This window comes from Lithobates pipiens, unplaced genomic scaffold (assembly GCF_037356315.1).
Source record: "Lithobates pipiens isolate NorthernLeopardFrog02 unplaced genomic scaffold, aLitPip1_a1.2 Scaffold_18, whole genome shotgun sequence".
Lineage (NCBI taxonomy): Eukaryota > Metazoa > Chordata > Amphibia > Anura > Ranidae > Lithobates > Lithobates pipiens.
This window is the reverse complement of record NW_027507758.1, coordinates 567809317-567834402: the sequence shown is the minus strand read 5'-3', so window position 1 is coordinate 567834402 and position 25086 is coordinate 567809317. Positions and strand designations below refer to the sequence as shown.

The 25086-nt window shown below is 37.8% G+C and overlaps 1 protein-coding gene across 2 annotated transcripts in view; it reads right to left on the bottom strand.

Moving 5' to 3' along the window:
• TFAP2D (transcription factor AP-2 delta) overlaps positions 1-23652 on the bottom strand; it is a 43554-nt gene extending 19902 nt beyond the window's left edge. Inside the window, exons 1-3 of one of the 2 annotated variants that reach the window (XM_077489010.1) lie at positions 23185-23652; positions 22073-22570; positions 18845-18905 (exon numbers count right to left, since the gene is read on the bottom strand). In XM_077489010.1, the coding sequence (XP_077345136.1) occupies positions 18845-18905; positions 22073-22570; positions 23185-23223 (598 nt within the window). In that variant the 5' untranslated portion in view covers positions 23224-23652. Of the gene's footprint in view, positions 1-18844; positions 18906-22072; positions 22571-22773; positions 22964-23184 lie in introns of those variants that run through there. The other variant, XM_077489011.1, reaches the window with a different exon arrangement.
• Between the last annotated feature and the right edge of the window lie 1434 nt (positions 23653-25086).

Here is a 25086-nt window from a genome sequence, read left to right as displayed (position 1 = left end):
GAACATGAAAAATAAAAAGTGCTAATTTAAAGGCTTATATGCAAGTTATTGTCAAAAAAAGTGTTTGAGGACCCAGGTCCTGCTCCAGGGGACATGTATCAATGCAAAAAAGTTTTAAAAACGGCTGTTTTTTCAGGAGCAGTGATTTTAAAGCCCCATACACACTATCAGATTATCTGCTGAGTTTTTTCTTCAGATTTACCAAAACCATGTAGTAGAAGGGCCTGCCTGATTGCATACACATTGAAACTCCTAAGGTTTGCTTTCATATTATATGGTTTTGGTAAGTCTGAAGGAAAAAGTCAGCAGATAATCTGATAGTGTGTATGGGGCTTAATAATACTTAAAGTGAAACAAAAATGAAATATTCCTTTAAATATCGTGCCTGGGGGGTGTCTTTAGTATGTCTGTAAAGTGGCACAGTTTTCCTGTTTTTAGAACAGTACCACAGTAAAATGACATTTCCAAAGTAAAAAAGTCATTTAAAACTGATATGAATTGTCGGGTCTCGGCAATATAGATAAAACTCATTGAAAAAAACAGCATGCCCCCCCAGTTCATTACCAGGCTCTTTGGGTCTGGTATGAATATTAAGGGAAACCTTAGCTATATAACCGCTTTCACTGAGAAGAAGCGTCACTAGTCGGGAGCCTCCCATGGAGGTGGGGCTTTTGCAGCTTTTTTATTTCTCTTTTCGGCTCGTCGGCTGACATAGATGGATTTACATTATGGGACATTGTTTTTTTTAAAATAAAGAACTTGTCCCAAAGTGTCTCTTGTCTTTTTTACAATTTTTGTCATTTTTGTTTTGTGAAATGGCAGGGGTACAATGTACTTGTTACCAATTCACATGGGGGGGAGGCCGGGATCTGGGGGTCCCCTTGTTAAAGAGGGCTTCCAGATTTCTATAAGCCCCCCGCCCGCAGACCCCCACAACAGCAGGCAAGTGGGGATGAGGCCCTTGTTCGCTACTCCAAAGCACCCTCCCCATGTTGGGCATGTGGCCTGGTACAGTTCAGGAGGGGGGCGCTCTCTTGTCCCCCCCTCTTTTCCTGTGGCCTGCCAGGTTGTGTGCTCGGATAAGGGTCTGGTATGGATTTTGGGGGGGACCCCCACGCCATTTTTTTATTTTGGTGGTTCCCATAAAATCCATACCAGACCTGAAGGGTCTTTTTTTCATTTTTGCATGTTCGACTCGAATATCGGGCTCATCCCTAACCACTACTATCAAACAAAATGGCCCCTGCCCCATCTATAACAGGCCTTCACAGCAAGGAGCACATGGAAGGGCAATGCATGCAAGACAAAACCGGAAAAAATTCCCAGCTCAGTTGGTTGGTGAGTTGAGCTGGGAATTTTCTCGGGTTTTGTCTTACATTACTATTACTGTTTGAAAAAACGGCAACACAATAATATCCAAGCTTGAGCTTAACATAGTTAAATGTTAGATCTAAACCCAACCACTACATTTCATATAACCTTTGACATTAAGATTTACTAAAACAAGGGCGTGTTAAATCTGGCATGGCTGTACATGGTAGCCAATCAGTTTCTAAAGCTTTGACAAAAATTTAAAAAAAAATAAAGTCTGATTTGTTTCTTTGCACAGCTGCACCAGATTTTGCACTCTCCAGTTTTAGTGCATCAACCCTTAAAGGTGGTACTTTAGTCAGAAAATGAAGTCCTAATAGATCACTTCAGGCTGACCCCTTTTGCAGGTATAGCTATATATAAAGCATTAAAAATAAGTGTATATACTTTTTAAATCGTGTAATACACTGCCTCTCATGCTGAATATGCTCAGTTAATCTCCATTTTTCGTCACTGCTGGGATTGTAGAGGCTGATCTGCTGACAGCCCTACAGAGGAATTAAACCCTCCTATCCTTTACAACCAAAGAAGCCACTTCTGTTTGAACCACAACTGCTGCTCATGTGATCAGTTATGACACCAGCCATTTGATGGTTTGACAGTTTGGTTGAGGACACAATCAAATCAAACAGTTTTTTTGAAACTGGTAAATTGATCAGTTTTTTTCATTTAGGGCCAGTTCACACCAGGCGCAGTTCTGTTCAGTTCTGTGTGCTTTTGTTCTGCACTAAAAGTGCATACACAGTGTTTTCCATGTATTCCAATGGCTCTAGTTCACACAATGCAGTCAGTTTCCGGTCAGTTTCTGGTGCAGAAACTGACCAAAAACTGACCAGAACTGACTGTATTGATGCAGAAAAAAAACGGAACTGCATGAAACTGCATTACAGCTGGGGCTTTGGGCTTCAGCATAATGGCAGTTAGTAAACTACTACTTTAAAACTTTTACCTATAGGTAAGCTTGGTGCTCTGCATTCAGGACCGCATTCATGATTCGGGAGTGATGTCATCGCAGCCAGGCTGTTAAACTTGCTGGAGCGTGGGAACCCAGAAGGAAGACTGGGAGAAGATGGAAGTGCTGGCAGCGGCAAGAGAGTGCCACTGGAGGACTTTGTTGGAAAGGTAAGCCCACCATAACATGCTAGTATGCACAACATACATTAGAGCATTAACCTGTAGGGGACCTGGATATATATATATATTGTAAGACTTTACTACTGCTTTAAAACAGGCAGCGAGGAGGCCTCCTGTCAAATCCTCTGTGGTTAGCTTTTCAGTGGGGCTTCAACGATAGCTGCACACACGAACGAGCCCATAGACACTTTCATAAATGAAGTCCAGAGTAACCAGGGACATACGCTACATGGAATGTAGGTTTTGACAAGCCATCTCTATGCAGATCTTAGAAATATCACACAATGCTTCAGACACATTCCCTTTTTTAATACCTTTTTTTATTGTAAGGTCCTCTCACTGCCAGGTATCTTGCCTTACCAAGAATGACATGCAATCCACCCAGGGCAGCCACAGCATTGTCCAGGGCCCACCCACTGGCCAACCCACTGAATTCACTCACTGGCAATCACACCATGTCCCTTTCCTCCTCCATCCCATGCCCTCCTCCTCCAGTCCCATGTACGCCATCCCATGGCCTCTTCTTCCAGTCTCATCTCCTCACTCCTATATCCTCCTACACCTCCATAACACATCCTCCTCCTTCATTCCCATCTCCTCCATCCCATGTCCTCCTCCAGTCCCATCTCCTCCATCCCAGGAAAATACAGATGAACGGTTCTAGTAAATGCCCCCCCCCCCACCTGTCCAGGTGTGACAGGGAGGCCACACAGGTCCCCTGAAGCTACGCCACAATCTGGTATGAATAATGTGTCCAGGTTTCAGGTGGACTGAAACCCGGACACATTATTCAAAACCCAGACTGTCTGGTCGAATCCTTTACAGGTGGCAACCCTAGTGTCACTCCATATACTGATAGGAGTGTGGCCCCCAGACGATGCATAAAAGAGCAGCACAGTGTTGGGCCACAAAACACAATACAGTAGAGCAGCAAAATGTGGCCCCTGGGTGCCCCAAAATACAATGTAGGAAAGCAGCAGAGTGTGGCCCCCAGGGATCCAAAGCACAAAATATAAATGCAGCACAGTGTCGTCCCTGGGGCTCCAGCATGCTATCAAAAAGAGGAAGCAGATTGTGCCCCCCCCCCCACACACACATACACACAATATAAAAGAGCAAAAAGGTGTGGCCCTGGGGGCCCCATAAGCTGCCTAAAACAAAACACAAACAGCCCTCCCTGTGTGGCCTCCTGGTCCCCTCCTTACACATTCCAGCACAGCCCCATGTAAGTCTCACATGGATGAACTGTATGGTGAGAGTGGACTTCCATCTCCTGCATGGTGCCCCCCCCCCTTAGATATCCTGCCATCCACACTGGAGCTTCACTGACTGAGCAGAGCCATTCTGGTGGCAGGGCCTCACTGTGGGCTGGAGAACAGGGGAGGAAAGGGCCTACAGCTGTGTGTGAGTGCTACTGGCAGGACTACCCACATAGTAGCGGTCTGCCAGGGAATAGCTTACATCTGAATGGGGTTGTGAGGATAAGTGGCTAATCTGGTTGGGGTCCCTCAGGACACCTGGGCCCCTACATATGTACGGGCTGTCTCCCCCTGATGGTGGCTCTCTGAGATCTGAGTTCCCCAAATCATGCATCCACGAAAGCTTTGTGCCAGTCCATCTAAAATGCACATATGCCAGCTGTCTCCTCCTGATTCTTGCAGCCGACACCCTGATGATGTTACAGTCATGTCATAAGGGGGCTGGCTGCAGGAATCAGGAAAAGACGGTCAGCTCCTGATGATGTCAGGGAGGAAGAGGATGGTGCAGAAACTGGTGTGCAGAAGCTGAGCAGTGGATCACTACGGAATGCCGCTGGATTCACTGTGAGTGTATGATTTTTTAGATGCCACTGCAAAAAAAAGGAAGGAGGGACTAAGAAAAAAAAAAGGGGGGGGAGAGATAGATAGATAGATAGATAGATAGATAGTGCTTGGTAAGGGTTATGAGATAGATAGATTTTTACTATATATTGGTTGGTGTAGATGATCACCTTGTATTATATTTATATTTAGGCCTCCATAATGCCTTGTGACATGTGAAATTTAAATTAGCCTGGGTCCGTATCTCTTTATTCTCTCATTGACTTTGAGGCTGACTATACACTATATATTTTTAATGTACATGAATGACAATTGCTCTCTGAAATAAGTCATGAACAAGCCCACAAAAGGATCCTGCTGCTAACAACAATCGTATCGCTGAAGGCTACGTCTTTGCTTCAGCCCAACGCTGCCTGTATTCCTGGAGAAATATATTATTTACACTTACATCTATGGAGAAATATGCTTGCTCCTTCATATGAGGCAGCCTTTTACATTGTAATAACAGGAGCTCAGCAGCACAAGAACACAAATTGGGGTGTTAGACTACATTATTAGGATACCCCAACGTTGGAATGTCCATCAGAGGTCATTACATCAAGATAATGGCAAGCTACAATGGATTTATAAACATGTTTGCACATAAATGTCTTCAATTATTACTGAAAACCACCATCTCATAAGGATTCTTTCAGGATCCAGTTAATTCACAGATACCTAAAGAGGAACTCCATCCAAAAGGGGACATTCTGGTTTAAGTCCTCCACCCCTGCCACATTTGGCATGTCATTTTGTTTGTGGGGAAGGGAGGGAAGGGAGCGGGTGCTGAGTTTTTTACCTGCACCCACTTCCGGATTCGCCTAGGTCATCTGAGTGGAAATTCTGCTCTTCCCCTCCCTCCTCGCAGTCTTCTGGGACACATCACAGGTCCCAGAAGACTACGGGACCTTTCAAAAAACATATCCTATATAAAAAAAATGGGCACATGCGCAGTGCGCAGCCAGCTTTAAAGCCCAAAGGCATATAGCTGGCTGCCCACAGTTATGATGTTGGCGCCCTGGACCCGAAGGCTAGTGAAAAACTAGCCTGGGAGAAGATGGCGTTGGATCCCTGGGCAAGTAAATGTCCTTTTATTAAAAATCAGCAGCTACAGAATTTGTAGTTGCTACACAATACACAAGGCCAAGGTACAATGGATGATGGTGCAGCTCAGTCCCTGATATATGAGAACTCATATATAAACACAGAAATTGCCCTTGGGACTTTAAAGGAGTTACACCCAAAAACAGCAACTCACAGCATTCTTAAAAAGTTATTTTTTTGTTCAAATACATAATTAAAATCATATTAAAGGTACTGTACATAAAGTATATATAAAAAAATATGAATAGTTATATGATAACATACATGCATATTGAAATAGCCAGTTGATATCCTAAGGCCGCGTACACACGGGCGGACTGTTCGCCCAACTTAGTCCGCTGAACAGTGTTTCAGCGGACAATCCGCTCGTGTGTGGGCTTCAGCGGACTGTTTCAGCGGACAGTCTGACGAACAAAGTCTTACGGAATTTCCGTAAGACAGTCCGTCCATACTTGGTTTCAGCGGACAGTCCGCTCGTGTGTAGGCTAGTTCGACAGACTAAGTTTGGCGCATGCTCAGAAAGGATTTACACGGCGAAGGTTGCATTGCAGTGTATTGGACGTCGAATTTCTCGTCCCGTCGTACGTGCCGTTCACGTCATCGCGCACGCTTTCAGCGGACTGTCTGCTCATCGTGTGTGGTCAAGTCCGTTCATGCAAATTTTGAACGGACTGTTTGTCGGATTGTCTGACGAACTTAGTTGGGCGAACAGTCCGCCCGTGTGTACGCGGCCTAACACTCAATGAGTTTCATGAAGCAACGTTCACTTCTTCAGGATAAAATAATATTTAGTAGGATATAAGTAGAGAAACTATACATACATACTAAACGTACATTCCCGGCTCCAAAACCCCAGTATTTTTTTTTCAACCCAGGGATTCTCTTTCTCATAAAAGCAATCTGAATGGCTGATTAGCCACTGAATCAGTTTGAGAAGAAGAGGGAGGGGTTTTTCTCTGGCTTACCCTTCTTACTGGTGAGACGGGAAATGATCTGATCACACGGCTGGCCATAGAGATGAAGAGTGACAAGAACGTCTCTGATCACCTCTATGGTCTAGGAAGACCAGAGCAACATCATGACACCACTTCTGATCTAGGGTGGAAATAAACAGATTTTTATTTTTTTAAAACATAAGATCAATGTTTTTTTTAAAATCTTTTGCTTTCAAAGTTACAAGAGAGATCTGGGGTCACATTTCTCCATAAAGAGGACCTGTCACCCCTTATGTCTATTACAAGGGATGTTTACCTTCCTTGTAAAAGGATTAAAAGTGATAAAAAATAAAAATAAAGGGACAGTGTAAAAAATAAATAAATAAACAAATAAGAAGGAAAAAAAATTAAAGCACCCCCTCCCTCCACGCTTACGCATGGAAGAGAACTCATACGTAAGTCGCACACGCAAATGTTCTCCTTACACAGGTGAGATATCCACCACCAACATTACAGCAAGAGCAATAATTCTAGTGCTAGACCTCTCCTGTTACTCTAAACAGGTAACCTGTAAACATTTTTAAGGCGTCACCTATAGAGATTTTTAAGTACAATAGTTTGTCCCAATTTCACAAAAGTGAGCAATTTTAAAGTGTGACATGTTAGGTAGCTATTTATACAATGTTTACTAAATCATCTTTTATATTTTACCAAAAAATGGGCATATATTGTGCTTTTTTTATTATTATTAATTAAAGTGTATTATTTCCCCAAAAATTGCGTTTTAAAACTGCTGCGCAAATATTGTGTGAAATATAAAATTGGAACGCTTCTAAACAAAAATATATAATGTTTAAGGTTTTAAGCAATTTTTTAGCGAAAAAATGCAGATTTTTACTTGTAAACAAAAAGTGCCAGAAAAGACCTGGTCCTTAAGTGGTTTACGCCATAATAAGAAAAAAATATATAATAATGACATGGTTTCTCTACAGATATCCTACCAAATTATACTATATCCTGAAGAAGTGAATGTTGTTTCATGAACTGCATTGAGTTTTAGAATATAAACTGGTTATTTCTATATGCGTATATGCTATATATACAACTATTCATAATTGTTTTTATATATTTCATATCATTTTAATATAATTTTAATCAAGTATTTGAATAAAAAAGGTTACCTTTTTATGAATGCTGTCATTTTCTGATTTGGGGTGCAACTCCTTTAAAGTCCCATGGGCAATTTCTGTGTTTGAGATTTGTAGCCGCTAACTTTTCCTATTTTAAATTTTTTTTGCAGAGTGGACATCCTCCTTAAAAGATCTCCACAATGGAGGTAGAAAGTTTGGAATTTAGATCATGTGTAAACCCTAACAGTTATATCTCTTATTTACTCCCCTGCAATCCGTTAATTATAGCATTGATATTGTGTTTTATTATCACCTTCATAAGTGCAAAAAAAGATCTGTTGATCCTGCCAGAAATTCTGTGCACCCTATACACTTTGCATTGTTATTGGTCCTGCCCAGTTCTCACTGGAGGCTACAGAACACATCCCCTTGTGTTATGGAGATTTTGTAGTCCCAACACACTTCCTGTCCTAGGGTGACAATGCTGTTTCCATGTACAGTGTTGTCATACTAGGACAGGAAGTTACTGGAAGATTCACCAGGTAAAAATAAAGGAAACAAGTCTAAAAAAAGAAAACTGGCAGCCACCACATCTAAGGACTGGTAAGCTGCCATACATTACATTTTTCGTTCTTGGGTAATAGTGCACTTTATCCAATTTGTGTCCATTTTTTGCACACAAATTTGCATTTTTTTTTGCTAGAAAACAAAACAAAACTCCAACTATATTTTTTCTGAAAGCTTTCTAAAAGAAGAGGCCCTGTATAATAAAACAGTGGCAGTTTAATTTTCTTATGTAGCACAATAAATAAATAATTAAATAATAATAATTAAAATATTTTTTAGGAAAAACACAGTATAGTACAATATAAAATATGTGGTTGGGATGGAAACGGTGCAACAGCCTTCAAAGTATTGTAAAAGTGGCTCTACAATCACCTGATATTCAGGAGCTGGCAAAAAAAAAAAAAAAGACAGTACCAAGACTGTTTTGACAAGGCCTTTTATAAACAGTGATTAAAGTGGTTGTAAAGCCATGATATCTTTTTAGCTTATGCATTCCTTTCATTAAGGTAAGACATGCCCCACTATTTGTACAGACAAATACCTACTTACCTTAACCCATCTGTAGCAGCTCTCTCCTCTCTCCCTGCATACACAGGACAGAGAAGCAGCAACGAGAGCCATTGGCTCCTGCTGCTGTCAATCAAATTCTGTGAGCAGAGGTCAGTGGTCGGAACTGAGCAACACAGAGGTGTTTATTTACTATAGCCGGAGAGTGCAAAATCAGGCTCTCTTCTGCATTAAAAGCAATCACCTTCTAACCTCAACTTGTTCAATTAAGCTTTGGCAATAAAACCTGGGAGATGATTGGTTTCTATGCAGAAGTGAGCCTGATTTTGCACCATTGCACAGAGCAGGTAAGTATAATATGCTTGCTATTTAAAAAAGTATTTTAGACTTTACAATGACTTTAAGTAATACTATTTATTGGCTAACCTAATATTTTAAAAATACAAGCTTTTTGGACCCGTTAGGTTCTTGCCTCAGACATTATAGCCAATAGTTCTGACACCCACATATTTATCCACAGAGTATGGAATACAACCATTAATTTAATACAATATATTTTTTTGGACACACTTGAGTAATAATGACCATTGTGAAAGGTTAGGATATATAGTCAATACGCTTGAACAAGATATCCACACAGGGGGAAGTTATGAAAGATGTATAAGAGTTGTGGGGCCCAGATCATCTTTATCAGATTCACTCATCCCACCACCAACACAGGCAATTTGCACCAGCCCTGACACTTAATTCTTTGTTTATCCAATAGAGGGGTTAAATAAAGTTTGAGATATTCAGATGGATCTAGTGAAACCATCACTCCTAAATACTTAAAAGACAAGGCCACGGCTATCTTGGAGGCACCGGCAGGCAGAGGGGACATCAGTGGATCGATGGGCATAAGAATAGATTTTGACCAATTAATGGTTAGTCCGGAAAAAAAACATCAAATTTTCTAGCGAACCACCGGTATCCCTCAGATACAACAGTGCATCATCAGGGTAGAGGGAGATTTTCTCCTCCAGCTGACCCCTACGCAGGCCCACAATAGCAGGGTTCTCACTAATCATTATGGCCAAAAGTCCCACCGCTAATGCAAACAAAAGGGGGGGCAATGGACACCCCTGTCTAGTGCTCTTATGTAGCAAAAATGAGGAAGAGAGGGAGCCATTGATACGAAGCCTAGCACAAGGCATTGAGTAGAGTACTCGCACCCAGCTAATAAAGTTGTCCCCTAGGTCAAAGCAGCCCAGGATTTCCCAGAGGTAGGGCCAGTCCACACTGTCAAACACTTTAGCAGCATCCAATTAAAGAATGGCCCTACCCCCAAGGATGTCTGCCGGAATCTGCAAATTAGGGAACAAACGTCTTATATTATCCGCAGTCGAACGTGTAGGAATGAATTCAGATTGGTCACGATAGACCAAGTGACCAATCACTCCCAACAGTCTGTTAGGTAGGATATATATAGATATAGTGAGTTATGTGTAATTGTGGTAATTTAAATGTTTTAAAGATAATAAGTCCAAGGGCAACTAGTAGTAGGTATTTACATTCAATTGGACTTGTAATGTTGAAGACGTTTTGTAGCCTATCCAAGTCACCTCTTCCGTTCTAATGAATGCCAGGAACGTACCCCAGGATTTAATCTACACAGTTACCACCAACATCTTGATCCACAGGTTTTCTTCCTGTTTTTTCCCATGTTCCTGCACTAGTTTCAGGGCAAACTCCCCAAAATTATTGCCAATCTATCATTTATTCATGGCAAAACTAGTAGTAGTTCCTAAATCTAAAGTACTCACAAGATCAACAACATAGTTAGATAGTTGGTAAGGTTGAAAAAAGACGCAAGTTCATCAAGTCCAACTATCAGTCGCATACATTTTCCAAACTTTTCTTATTCAACAACACAAAGGGGTTGATCTAGTAAAACTGGAGAGTGCCAAATCTGGTGCAGCTGCGCATAGAAACCATCAGTTTTCCTTTTGTCAAAGCTTAATTGAACAAGCTAAAGTTAGTAGCTGATTGGCTACCATGTACAGCTGCGCCAGATTTTACACTCTCTAGGTTAAGTAAATCAACCCCAAAGTGAAGCGTCCAGGATTTCTGGTGATCGGATGATTCTATCCAGAACTGTCAGTATCAGCAGATGATTAGGGATAAACTGTGATTTCAGCAAAGTTGAATTTACTACAAAAGTACTGCAATTTTGCCAAAGGGGGATTTCTGTATTTGCTTAGGTGAAATTTGCCAGAAAAAATCAACTCTTTTTTTTTTTACTTATTTAGAGGGTATGTTTTTTTTTTTGTGTAGCTATTGTCATTTTAATGAATGCGAAATTCACCATGCAAATGATAGTGGTGAATCTTCCTGGTGCAACTGATTTACTTGCAGTGAGTTTTTGGTGAAAGTACTTCTTTATGAATATGCCCCTAAGTGTTTTTTTTACTAGTGTTTTTTAATTTATTTATTTAGTCATTATCACTTTATTTTTTTAAATGTATCCTGCATTCACATGGGCATATGCGTATTTTCTGCATGATCACAGCTTGCAAAGGTCCTGTGTAAAATAAGCACCTAAAGTATTCACGTTTAGACAGGTTTATGCACAACTGAAATCTGCAGATCTGCGCGGCACTGTACGCAGAGGTGTCCTCCTTTTTTTTATCCCCAGCTATACACAGTGCACATTATTGTACATACATAGAGCATGCAAGTATTTTTTCTGTCTGTGTGAATGAGCCCTTTCTTTTACTGTCTATTTTTTGATCTCTGTGAAAAAACTCCACAAAATATTGGGGGTAATGGGGGTTCCAGTTTTGATACAAGGACAGATCAACTATTACCTCCAATGCATTTTACCAATATGGAAAACTGTTGCCCAAATTTCCTAATTTTAAAGTTTCAGGAAGATTCCTTGGCATAAATACAGAATCCAGGGTGTCTACCGAGAATAGAGACGCACAACATGTTGGGGGTGTCTATATGCCAGTAAATAATTTCCTGGCAAGTGGATGGGTAGGTTATCTGTTTTTTATTAACTTTTTAAAGGCATGGTAATATTTACGGTTTTATAACCGTAATTCTTGGAGAGAAATCCACCAATGGTCTATGACACATTGGGGTTGGTTTACTAAAGGAGTTGAGATATTTTTTTTCAAACAGTATGATGGAAGGAAGAAAGTGAAGGAGGAAGGAAGGAAAGGAGAAAACATAATGACGGGGAAGGAAGGAAAAATGTAAATGTCTTACATTTTCGCATTTCTCCTATCAGCTTTGGCTTTAGAGTTCAAAAATAAGAAGTAAGGAAGAAAGGAAGGATGGAAGGAAGAAAGGAATTAGATGCATTACATCTTCAAACATCTGCCACCAGTTTTGTCTTCACAGCTCAAAAACAAGGACAGAAGGAAAGAAAGAAGGAAAAAAGAAAGGCATTAAATGTCCCACATTTTTGCACATATGCCACCAGCTTTGTCTTCAGAGCTCAAAAATAAGAAGGTAAGGTAATATTTATGGTTTTATAACTGTTATTATGGCAGAGGTACACAATAATGCTTTTGGACAGTGTGATGGCAGGAAGGAAGGAAGGGTTGGAAGGAAGGAAAAAGGGGAGGAAGTTTGCATGTTCTCCCTGTGCCTGCTTGGGTTTCCTCCCACATTACAAAGACATGCTAGTAGCCACTGTCTAAATTGGCCCTAGTGTGTGTATGTACAAATGTGAGTTAGGGACCTTAGATTGTAAGCTCTTTGAGGGCAGGGACTGATGTGAATGTACAATGTACATGTGAAGCTCAGCAGAAAATTGTTGGCGCTATATAAGTACCTGTAATAATGTAAATTAAAGGTTCAGGGGCTCCAATGACAAAGTGCACCTGGTTGGAACTGCTGATGTAACCTTTAAAAGGGGCTTAGCTGTCCACATGGGGCTGCAATGTGTCGTCTATTAATCAGAAATAAATGTAATAATGTACAGGGCCAGAGCAGTGTTTATGTCCCTTGGTTCTTGATAGTGCCAGAAGAGGCAGACGGAGGAAGACAGGGGTGGGATTTGCATCAAGCAGTTTTAACAATGAGCCAGAATAGCAGTCTGTGAACAGGTACACATTTAGATTTATTCTTGGCTGGATATCAGCTGCCCTATGTTTTTCCACACCTATAACAAAAAAGAAAAACTCACCAAATGTCACCTATACCTAAAATATCTCTTTTCAGTAGACTGACCCTTTAATAATGAATGGCATGGCTATGTTGGTCTACTAAAACCTCACAATACTTAAAGGAATCTGATTATTGGATTCCAAAAAGTCAATCCAATGTGGAATACCTTGTTCTCATCGCATTCATGGTTACTAGTTGGTGCACGATGGATAATCCTTGTTACTTACTTCAAGAATTTACTATAACGCACAGTATCAGCAGAGAGAAAAAACAAAACTCCCCAAGGCATTAGAGTGCAATAGAAACATCATTCTTCTTTGTGCCTTAGATGGGGTGATTGTTTACAGTGACCTCCCTATTGTGGTAATGTGCCACAGTAACCAAAAAATGTATGGCAAAAATAGATTATTTTTCAACCTCCCAAGAAAAAAAAAAAACTGCAAATGAAGGCAGCAGTCTAACCTTTTAAAAGGTCTACCATAGTTGACCCATGCGCATTTTTGAAACTTCTACTAAAGGCGTATTGGATGTTCCTTTGCCACTGAAATTTTACTGAAGGTTGAGTTGTGTTCATTTGGAATATCAAGTGTAAATGAGAAAGAAAAACTGATGTATGCTTGCATGTTATTGGATGACTAAACTGAACACAGTGCCCCCTTATTCACAAAGAAAATTAAACATTTACTTTGCAAAGTCAAAATTTCTCAACTCCTTTAGTAAATCAACCCCAATACGTCATAGACCTCATATGACAGCCGGGCGTGAAGGCGTGGTGTGACCATTGAGTTGCGTGTCAGTGAAGCACATGAAACCATATGAAAAATGCCTAAGCAATAAGGTGGGTGGTTGGGAGTAGTTCCGGATCCTCTGCTGGTAGCAGACATTTGTCTAGCATTGCTGGGCTGGAAAAGAGTTTTAATCAAATAAGATCTGACATTCCTATCTAGAAATAAAATGCCTCGCCATTCGTATGTCAGTCACCTCTAAGCGATTTGACAAACTCAAGATCTTTTAAAACGAAAGGAGTTCAGATCATATTAATTCCCCAAAAATGTTTTGATTCAAAGTAGTTTGTATTTTATGTTGCCAAGGGCAATCGGAGGAAGAAAAAAAAAAACTCTCTGTTGCCGGTAGTCTTGTCCTCTCGTCATGGCCTAGAGGCGATAGTAGTATTTAAGCTTTTTGAAATTTGCCTGGGGCATTCAGACTGCATGATCACAAAGAGGAACATGAGTTTTTTTGGAGTCCGCCATTCAGGTTTTATAAAATGGTGCGGGCCAAAGAGTCACTTTATTTTTTATGCCTTTGTATCTAAAATACAGGGTGTAAAAAGAAAAAATCTAACTCCAAATCCTATAATAAACTCAGTTAAGTGCAACTGTACACTTTACTGTGTATCAAACAGTTCACCAAAAAAACAAACAAACAAACAAAAAAAAACACCCTGATCTGTTTAACTAAGCATCAATTCTTGAGAAAGTAAAAAAAATAAAAAATAATTAATGATTAAAAATCACTGACGGCTCCCCTGTAAATAGAAGGCTAGCTACTTCAAGTAATTTCTTTTGAAATCGGATATCTGAATATTCAACCAAGGCAGAGGCTCCACTCTGTATGAGCGGCGTTAATATGATCTCAACAGAGTTTGCTACTCAGAAATATTAGCATATCAAAGTATTTGCCCCGGGCTGAAGAAGGCATCGATACACAAGAAGCAGCCAGAGTAAAGATTATTGGTTGTGATGGGGAGAGTAGAGAAGCTCGGGGCTAAATTCAGCACACCATTAACTAAAAGTGATAGCAGGGGGATCTTTGCGTCAGTTCGGCTGCAAATATTAAATCTAGACCTTGTGATGGTGGGAAGCACGCACCTGGGTAGACTGGACCGAGGGCTTTAATGATACTCCCACCTCTAGGCACCAGCACAATGCAATAACACCAAGCTTTACAACTCCAAAGTGAAAGGTCATTGGATTATTCACGTCTGCTATCAAACTAGAGTTGCGTTCCCGTTCGCCCGGTATCAACAGATCGAAAGTGTACAGAGCTTCTCTTAATCTTCCAGAGGCTGTTCAACTGCACATTAATTCTACTTCCTTATTTGAATTATGGTGCAATCCTTTGACCCTTTGAGGTGCGCACAAAAAAGAAAATCATTTACAACCCTCGCGCCTTCAAGCTATGTATGGTGGAAAGCATGCGGTTAATGTTTCACAATTTTTCAAATAAGCGTGCATTGTGTTAAGTGATTAAAAAAAATAAACATTTTGACATAGATAGACAGATAAATAGATAGATAGATAGATAGATAGATAGATAGATAGATAGATAGATAGATAGATAGATAGATATTTTCCCTAAAAAAAAGCATACCACTTTTAATGTTTTCCTAGACTAATTTTTTACATTTTGGTAACTCTAGAAATAACATTTCAGCAATTTTACATTTTATCTGTCTATGCCATTTACAGTAACATCAATACTGTTTAGGGTTTAATAATGATATATGCTCATTGCTCGATAAACAAGTGTGTACATGTTCTTTTCTAGCTTTTTTTTATTTTTTATTATTATTATATTTTGAGTTCTGCCTAAAAATAAAAAATAATTCCCAATAAAATCCTTCCAAAGTAAACAGAATATTCAACAACTGATGTATTGTAAAACTACCAGTTCTGTATTATGCTCTTTTTTTGGAAACATAATATATATTAGTTGAATGGCATAAAAAATAAAAGCAATGCAGCTATTTTCCTAACATTTTTTTTATATGCCAAGGAGAAAATTCACCCTATTATTCATGCAATTATTTGGTCTTATCCAACATGTGAATAATAATAATAATAATAATTTCCTGTATTGGTGTTTTAAAAGGCCTAAAGTCAACATTGTGTATTTTGGCTTCCAGGCTAAATTATTTCCATGGCAAATTTTCACCATGCTTTGGTGCATTGATGCCCAAAAAATTAAAATAGCCCTGAAAAACATCATTAAAAATAAAGCAAATACCCTACAGTATTTAACAAAGGCTGTATTTTTAGAACTTTTGGAAGGTTAAAAGAAAAAAATTTTTTCAGGCAGCATTTTTTCTGTGGTACATCTAATACTAGTTATCTTTGTCACACCTATTGTGAAATAAAAATTACTCACAAATGGACACCCCTAAGAGAGTTTGATTCCCAAGTCTTCAATGGTAATTAAATGTAAAAATGGCGCTTTGGGATATATCTTTGGGAAGATAATGTAAAAATAATCACAAGAAATGAAAGGAAATAAATATATAGGAGTAAATGATTAAAGTATAGAATAAATTCAAAAAGATATCGCTAATTAATCAATTAATTAACATACATTGATTATGAATAATGAACGAATTAACCAATAAATGTAACCACCATACTTAAAATAATAGAACATAAATGTTCATAATACTAAACTATCATTTAAATATGCTACCTAATGTAGGCCCTAAAGATATCTCTAATCAATCAATTAATTAACTTGCATCGATTATGACAAATAAAATAATTAACCTATAACTGTAACCACCACACTTAACATAATAGAACACAAATGTTCATAATACTAAACTATCATTTAAATATGTTACCTAATGTAAGCCCTATGGCTAAACCTATCTTACCTTTTAACAATCTAAAGAATTGCCAACAATTATCTAGGAAAAGTCAGGCTATGCAGGGGGCAATAATGAAGACATACAACTGTTGGAATTGTTTATTATTATTTTTCAATTTAATGGAAAATTTCCATTTGAGTGGGCACCAATCCTTCCCTTCTCTATGAAGTAGGGAGAAGGAAAGTCCTGCTGTACATGAACATTAACATCTATCACACAGGAGATTGCTATAGAGAAGTGGGGTAACATTGGCAGCGACTGGGTAGTATTGGATTTATAAACAGCTTGGCCAACATTTTTTGTGGTGAGAAGTTGAGTACTCCTTTTCCAAAAATAAAATAAAACAAAGCTATCATCATGTCTCCATCAGTCAAAAAAAAAGAACAAAATCAATGTGGGTCCTGAAGGTGTGTGAGCTGTTGAAGACAGGTAATATAGCATGGGCCTTCCATACAGGTAAGACATTTCCTTGTCCGTAGCCACCCTCAGAGGAATCAGGACTGTTGCCTATCCTGCCAGTTGTCACTTGGTGACATTGTACTGCAGGCATACAAAGTTGGTTATAAACACAAACTTACACTCTCATCACTATTGGCTAACCATGGTGATCACATGATTAAAAATCACACGGATTGGTTCCCTATGCTCCCTCCAGTATCCGAGAGTGCAAGCAGCAACCCAGTCCGAGGGCCGAGCTAAACTAAAAATAGCGAAAATGTCTTGCCGTACTAAACTCTCCTTGTGTTCCCACGATTGCCAGGATAGGCTGAACATGATGATCACATGATCTGAAATCATGCCATGGTATAACGCGATCAACTATCCAAATCCTAAGGCTACACACCAAAACCCAAAGGGGGTCGATTTACTAAAACTGGAGAGTGAAAAATCTGGTGCAGTTCAGAAAACAATCAACTTCCAGTTTTTTTTTTTTTTTTTTTGTTTTTTGGTCAAAGTCGACTTGAACAAGATGAAGTTAGAAGCTGATTGGTTACCATCCCCATCTAGGCTAGATTTTTCACTCTTCGGTTTTATCAACCCCAAATTGTCTCGATACAGATCTACACTCAAAAAGACCTTTGCGAAAGAATTTGCAAGGAGGATGTAGAGCTTTATGGGCATGAAGGGGTTAAACAATCCTTGGCTTATCACTGAGTGGAGCTGTTCTTTCAGCACCGGCATTGTTATATACAGCGTTAGCTTCGTTGCTCTAACTGGCGAGCAGATTACCAGAACCGCCAGCTGTCTGACTCAGCCTGGAAGCTACAGTAAGCGGCCACGGCGTGTTCATCACGGTGCAGAATACTAGGAGGCTATTACTGCATAATTACTGCATCATACTTTGGAGGGATATGTCTTGACTATTCTCTCTCTTTTGTCTCCATCCAATACGCCTCTGAGCACATAAGTTCTTTATTTGTTCTTCATGTATCTACTGTAGCTGAATATATACATACATAGGTAGATTACAATGGTCTTCCTGCACAGTTTGGCCAATGTCTTATATTAAAAGAAAGATTACATAAAACTACATATAACATATAACTACCAACTACCTATATGTTCAGGGGCAGAATAATGTGGGAAAAACATGTACTCATAAATACATATATGCTTTAGAGGCTTTTTAATTTAAGGAATGGTTTATAGTTCTTGAGCACCCCTTCTCTCTCTGTCTCGACAGATTGCCAGTGCTAAGTAGGCACGCCCAATTTTTTTTTTTGCACAATTTGCAAAAAGCATGCAGTCAATATTTTGAATATGACAGAAAAACAGAAAACTGCAAATTTATAATTGCTAAAAATTAAAAAAAAAACTGCAACATTTTTTTAAATATGCACACATTGGCCAGCCTAGGTGCGTGAATTGTGTAAGCTTTATAATAATGGTCTGGTAGGCAGTCTAGCCTGTGTCTGCAAGTTATCAGAACCACAAGAACGGCACAGGCTACAATATACATGTAGATATAGAGAAGGTGGTCGGAACATTACCTACGTACAATGAGAGTAAAAAAACAAAAAACAAATAACAGGGGTTCAAACCTGTCAGGTGATTAGGTTAACTCTCCCATTGCCAACATTATTGTGAAAGAATACACCTCAAACCTTAAAGCTCTGCAAGTTCAGGAGCACAATGTATATGTATCACACGGTACAATAAAAATGAAGAGGAAACATCGACTTCCAAAAACATAATATATAATATAACCCCTGCACTCCTGCACCAGACTGGTACCTACAAGAGCCACTATGCTGGTGAATATGGTATTAAATCTCAAAGACAATAACAGCCCCCTGTGCTAATAAAGTAAAGAAAAAAAAATCAATATACTTGGAAGACACAAAAGACTCTTTACCAGTGTCCAACTAGAAAGATTTGTCAAAAAACAAACTTGGCAATAGACTCTTTTTTAACTGTCAGTAGTAAATAAGAAATAGTTACCTCTTCTAATCACACCTCCTTGGCTGTTTAGTACCAATCCACACTGCGCCTCCACTGATCCCTTCAAGATACAATTATGAAAATAGAAATGATATGAGTAAAAAATAATACAAAAGTATTTATTTTTATTACAATTATTAATATTATTATTATTATAATGCTTATTATTATCATTAGGAATAACAACACTTGCAGAACAATACAATTACTATTTTTTTTGTTTAAATAGTGACTGTACAAATATTATTACTACCATAATTGATATTAATGTTATCCATGATATTACTTCCAATTAAAAAGCACACATCTATGTTATATCTAGGTATGCTACTGTGCATAATAGTAAATAATTTAAATAATAGCAACTATAATAATAATAATCACATTATTATAACAGTTACGTTTATTTGAACAGAAAACACTGTATAGTTTGAAGGGTGTCTCAATCTTAAATTTTAATGATTGAGATGATGATGAAAATCACTATCATTGATAATATCACAATGGATATTGTGCTGTCTAAATTGCGTTTATATATTTTTATTTAGTTCTCTCTTTATTTCTATATAGAATATATCAAACACATGCTTAAAAATAATTAAATAATAATAATAGTAGTAGTTCAATATAATTGTACAGGCTAAATTTTTTATTTATATAAACCTGCATATATGGTGCCTTATAAAATATAGTAGTGATATTCTTGATATATTATTATTATTAATAATAATAATAATAGTAGTAGTAGTAGTAGTAGTAGTAATAATAATAATAATCATTATTATTATGTTTAATATTATAATTCTTACTTTCTCTGCAATTTTAAAGATGATGATGAGATGTATTTTTTCAAAATACTTAATGACTTAATGGCAGAAAACACCATTGAATAGTATATATATATATATATATATATATATATATATATATATATATATATATATATATATATATATATATATATATAATACAGGGATATTTAATTCCTGTTTCTCCAACAATGATGCAAATTTACTGAATTCCTAATGTCTATAATTCCATATTTTAAAGTTGAAATGCTGAACAGGCCTCTTAGATTCGAGACAGGGGGAGGAATAAGAAAAGAAGCCAGCTTGGCAAATGGTGGGATAAGTCAACCAGGTTATGTCACCCCTATTACAGTCTTTACATTTTCTTTCTCTCTTGCGCCTAAAAAGCGACTTGTAAAATCTGCTCAGAAAATTAAACACACGTTTGGGTTATGCTTTAAAGTGATTATGAAATCGATAGAAGGCAAAATTCTGAGCCCTGTATAAATTACCCGAGTGATGAGAAAAGGTGTGACAGGAGCTTTTGTTGGCCATGGAAAATCTTTTTAGGGGGCTCAAAGATGCTTCTAGCGGCATCGAGACTGTTTGCATCTGTTCCGTTGACTTAAGTACACTGCAAAGTATTGGGGGGCTCACTTAATATTCCACACAGGGAAAAATAATTTACATTTGTAGCATTCATTATTTAACATCTTTAAAATATTTCAAATATAGCTCAACCAATTTAGAAAAGGTATTGCAGCTAACTAAAAGTAATTATTCTCTATATATTATGACTAAGTAATATTAATACAAAAATAAAAGGCATTTAATTTTTTTTTCAGCAGTCCTTAAAAACAAAAAACAAACAAACAACAAATTATTATTTTAATGTGTAATTCTAGATTATATATTCATATTACATTTTTGGTCAAAATATTTTTTCTATAAAAAGACCTAAGTAAATCCTAAAGGGTAAAAATGATTCTTTAATATTAGTTGACAGTTGATGCAAACTTAAAAATTACTATGCCAAAACTGGACAGCTGGTATTTTTTTATTTTTTTTTCCCGTCCGACCTATGGATTAGTTACTGTTTTTACCAGGTCTTTCTAGTAAAGCGAAACATGCTGTTTGGTCGGATGACATTGCATAAAATGACTAGTTGAATGGCTTTAAGTAGTAAATTGGATCAACTACGGTGCTCTTTTGCTGGGGAATTATCTTTTGTACTGGCTCTTGCAAATGCCCTAATCCGTCTTTTGAAAGATGCCATGCTCGCTGGCTGGCGATGGGGAGAAAATTTGTACAGATAGAGAAAAATCAGCAGCAGACGCGGGCAGTTGTGAAAAGAAGAAATGGCTTTCCTAAGCTGTAGAAGGTTATTCGCTTTAAAGAGCCTTGAGCGAGAATGTGGAACGTGAGCTAATACAATAATTTACTCGCTTTTACAAGAAAAGTCACGTTTAACTGACACTCCTTTTACACACCACTAGCTCCTAAAAAAATTACACACCTTCTTTCTATACCATCATCATTTTATATATAAATATATATAAATATAGATGTTTATGGCATTATAATAATGATTATTATTATTTATTTTTCTACTACTATCATTTGTAGGAGTATTATTATATTTAGTTTTTCTTTCTTTCTTTCTTTCTTTCTTTCTTTCTTTCTTTCTTTCTTTCTTTCTTACTTTCTGTCTTTCTTTCTTTTTCCTTACTTTTAATTAAAGTTCACACACATATATATATATATATATATATATATATATATATATATATATATATATATATATATATATATAAATTAGCTATCCAATTATAGATAAACAATTATCCAAAAAAAATGTTTTCTAAGAATCCAGTGTGTTTTTTTTTCTTATAGTTAGACTAGAATTATGAAAAATAGTATGTAACATAGATGTAAAATGATAGATCTAATACATGCAGATTGTACATTACATTTAGAAGGCTTTTTTTTCTTTTTTATGATAATTTCATTTTGTTTAATTTTTCCGAGCCACTCCAAAATTAGAGAGACTATACAAATGTTTTTCTTTTTTTTTTTTAAATGAATAAATCTGTATGTCTAAATATATTGAAGAACATTACAAGCAGATGGATCCATTTAAAGGTAAGGATGGATACATTTAAAGGTAATTATTAAAAGCAGCTTATGATATAATATCAGTTATTTTGTTATCAATGAATTATATAATATAGATGCATAATTATACATGTAATACATGAAATGTTACTTTGTATTTTATAAGCATTTACATTTATTTTTTGCCCTTGTTTTAGCTACTATTTGTGCTGCACAGCCCTGATTCCCAGCCACGCCCAGTCAAACGAGTCTATACAATGAAATTTCTGCTTTAGGTGTATGGTACATATTATGTTAAAAACACAAACTGGTGCATATGCTTTACCTGGAAGTCTTCCCCTCCAGCCCCGGCAAGTCCCAGACTAGAGCCTGGCAAAAGCCTTTGATCTGGGTGCATGCCATATTGGGATCCATGGCTCATGAGAGACAGGTCATGGCGCCTATATGCATCTAGACAGCCAAAGTCCCTCCTCTGATCGTCCAGGCAAGAAGACTTGAGTGCCCGGGCATTGTGCAAGTTGATGAAGTCTGTGGGCTCCCCATGGTGGATCTGCTGGTAATATTGCTGTGAATGGTGCAGGGAGTTTAGTGAATAGGCGTCTGGGTTGACGGCCGGGTGGCTGTGCTGGAACTCGTAGTGGAAGGACTGGTGGTGCAAAGGGGTGTACTGGTGGTTAGCCGAGAAATACGGCGAAGTAAACTCGGTGCCAGTGGTGGAATAAGTCAGAGGAGACGTGGAGGAATAGGCGACAGTGGAGTTGGCTACAGACTCAAGACATCCAAGTTGCATCAAACGGTAACTGTTTGATCCGTCATGACGTATCTGGAAGGAAGGGAGACAAAAAGAGAAAGGAAAAAAATAGGTTTGTCATTTAAAATAGCACACACCGACAGCAGAGCCACTATTGTGAAGTTATCTTCCACTCAAACATTGTAGGTAGACTCCTACAGCACACACAATAATAATAAAAAAAAAAATAATAATAATTCAAAATTGGGTCCAAATCTGCACTAAGCTCCACTTACACTGTTCTAAAAGTAAGCATCCAAGGCGACCTCCAGTCCCAGAAATAAAGGAAAATTCCACATCTCCCCCAAAATAAACACACACCCCACACCAGCATCGCAGCCTTGTCTATCAGGACTTCTGATGTGCTAGCTGATCAGTTGAGCCGTGCAGCATCATGCCCCCTTAGTCTGTGGCTTCACTATGAGGGATTATTTTTGTCCCCCTTTTCGTTATAACAACTGTTGTATTGCAGAATGCCATCTTAGGCGACAGATGTCATAACGAATTTTCTTGCTATCTTTTCTGCAAGATTTTTTTTTAAGGAGCACACGTTAGTTCACTGTAACGCTAGCTAGCTTGGATTATGAGGGACAGGGGGGGAACAAAAAAAAAACAAAACTAGTAAATAAAAGGATCAAAAAAAATACCTCTGAATCGTGGACAAGTCCTGGGAATGAAGTAGACATTTTTCTTCTTTTTATATAAAGAAAGCAACTTTTCCTATAGGCAAGGTCCCCTCTTGTAGGTCCAAATGTGTATTTTCCAAATTAAAAAAAAAAAAAAAAAAGCCAAAGGCTTGCACTGACAGAGTCAAACCTTCTCTCTCCCACTCTCCTTGGAAACCTGTAGGAAAAACTCTCCCCTCTGCTCACAAGTAGCTCCCTGGATCAGATTTTGTACTTGCTGGGTAATTCTTTGGCTGATGTCGTAGGTCCCTTGGCAATATAGAAGTTTTGAAAATTAAGCATCAGCAGTGAGAGAGATGGGAGGACAATAGATAGAAGAGCCTCTTCCCAGGAGACAAGAAATAAATATTGTATCTTCCCCTAATAAGGAACTGTGGGATATTTTCACATTTTTATCCATTTTTTTTCTAATCTTATCGCATTTACTTTACCTGAGAAAAAAAAAAAAGATCTTCTTGGCCGGGTATTTTATTATACGCTTTTCTATTTTTTTAAATTTAATTGCTTAGAATGTGTGCGTCTACAAACAAATTATACGATGCCTAGAAAAACAAAAACAAAACAATAATTTTAATTTTAGAGAGAAATAAAAAAAAAACGAATAAAATCTAGAAAAATGATGACATTTTGAATCTTTTTTTATACATATTTTTAAGTTTTAATTTTTTTTCACTATTTTGAAATTGAAAAATAGTTTTATGAAATAAACGGTTATGTATTTTGTTTTTCAAGTTGTTTGTTGCATTAAATAGACCTAGTCTTTTCATTTAGGATCCATCTCCCTATATTTATCGTAGCATGTTTGTTTTATTGGATTTTTTTTTTAATTCAGTGTTTTAAAGCAAACAAGTTCTACAGCAATAGGGTTTTTATTTTATTTTATATTGTGTATAATTGTGTGTGATTTTGGGAGGGTTAACTAACCGAGCGCTGTCTATCCAGACATGAATATGTGGCATGCGATGGGACGCAAGTTCACGGAGAGAGACTCTTAGAGCAAGACTAGCTTTTAATTGGGAGTTAATATGCTACTTCTTTCAAGTGTTAACACGAGGAAGGTGTCTTATTATGGGGCCGCAGGCAAACAAAGACTAGACTGTGTTCTTGTGAGTAAAAAGGGTCAGGATTTGGGAGGGCTGGCTCACTTGTTCTGGCAGTCTATGGAGCTGTCATTCAGGACTGGTGTTCTTTAGGCTAATGGACAAAGGCACACGCCTAACACTCAGGCACTTTTTGTGTGAAGTAGACTGAGATGCACTTCACTAGCCCACATAGGGGTCAACAGGCAGCATTATCTACACATTATTAACAGCCTCATCAAACCAATGTGCTCCATTTCAGATAATCAAATAAAACAGGAGGAAAAAAAGAGAAGAAGGAGGAGGAGGTTTGGACGGTGTGGAAGGCGTCACGGTGGGAGGAGGTCCCGAACACTCAACTTGCACAGAGAAATAGAAGAAAATGTCTATTTACAAAATGCAAAGCTGCCATTCGCTAGAAGACGCTGTGCATGAATAGAGATGTGATTTTGTTTTTGTTTTTTTTTCTGAAGGCAGAGAAAGAATTTAGAATGTTTATTAAATCACTTGCAATGGATCTTTGGAAGATGCAACAGTTTAAGGTGCCTCCTGGAGAGCGTTACTGGGATGTCTCTTTATAGATAGGCTTGTGTTACAATTTGTGTAAACAATAAAGCTTAAAATGTTGTATGAGTCTACCTATCCACCCCGACCATGTATCAGTCTCTGTGTGTATTTGTACTCGTCTAAAATTATTACACAAGTGGCTCACGAATCAAGGAATTGCTGATTTTCTGATTCTCTTCACATGTAGAAAATCCTAAAATTCAGGAATTATAATTGT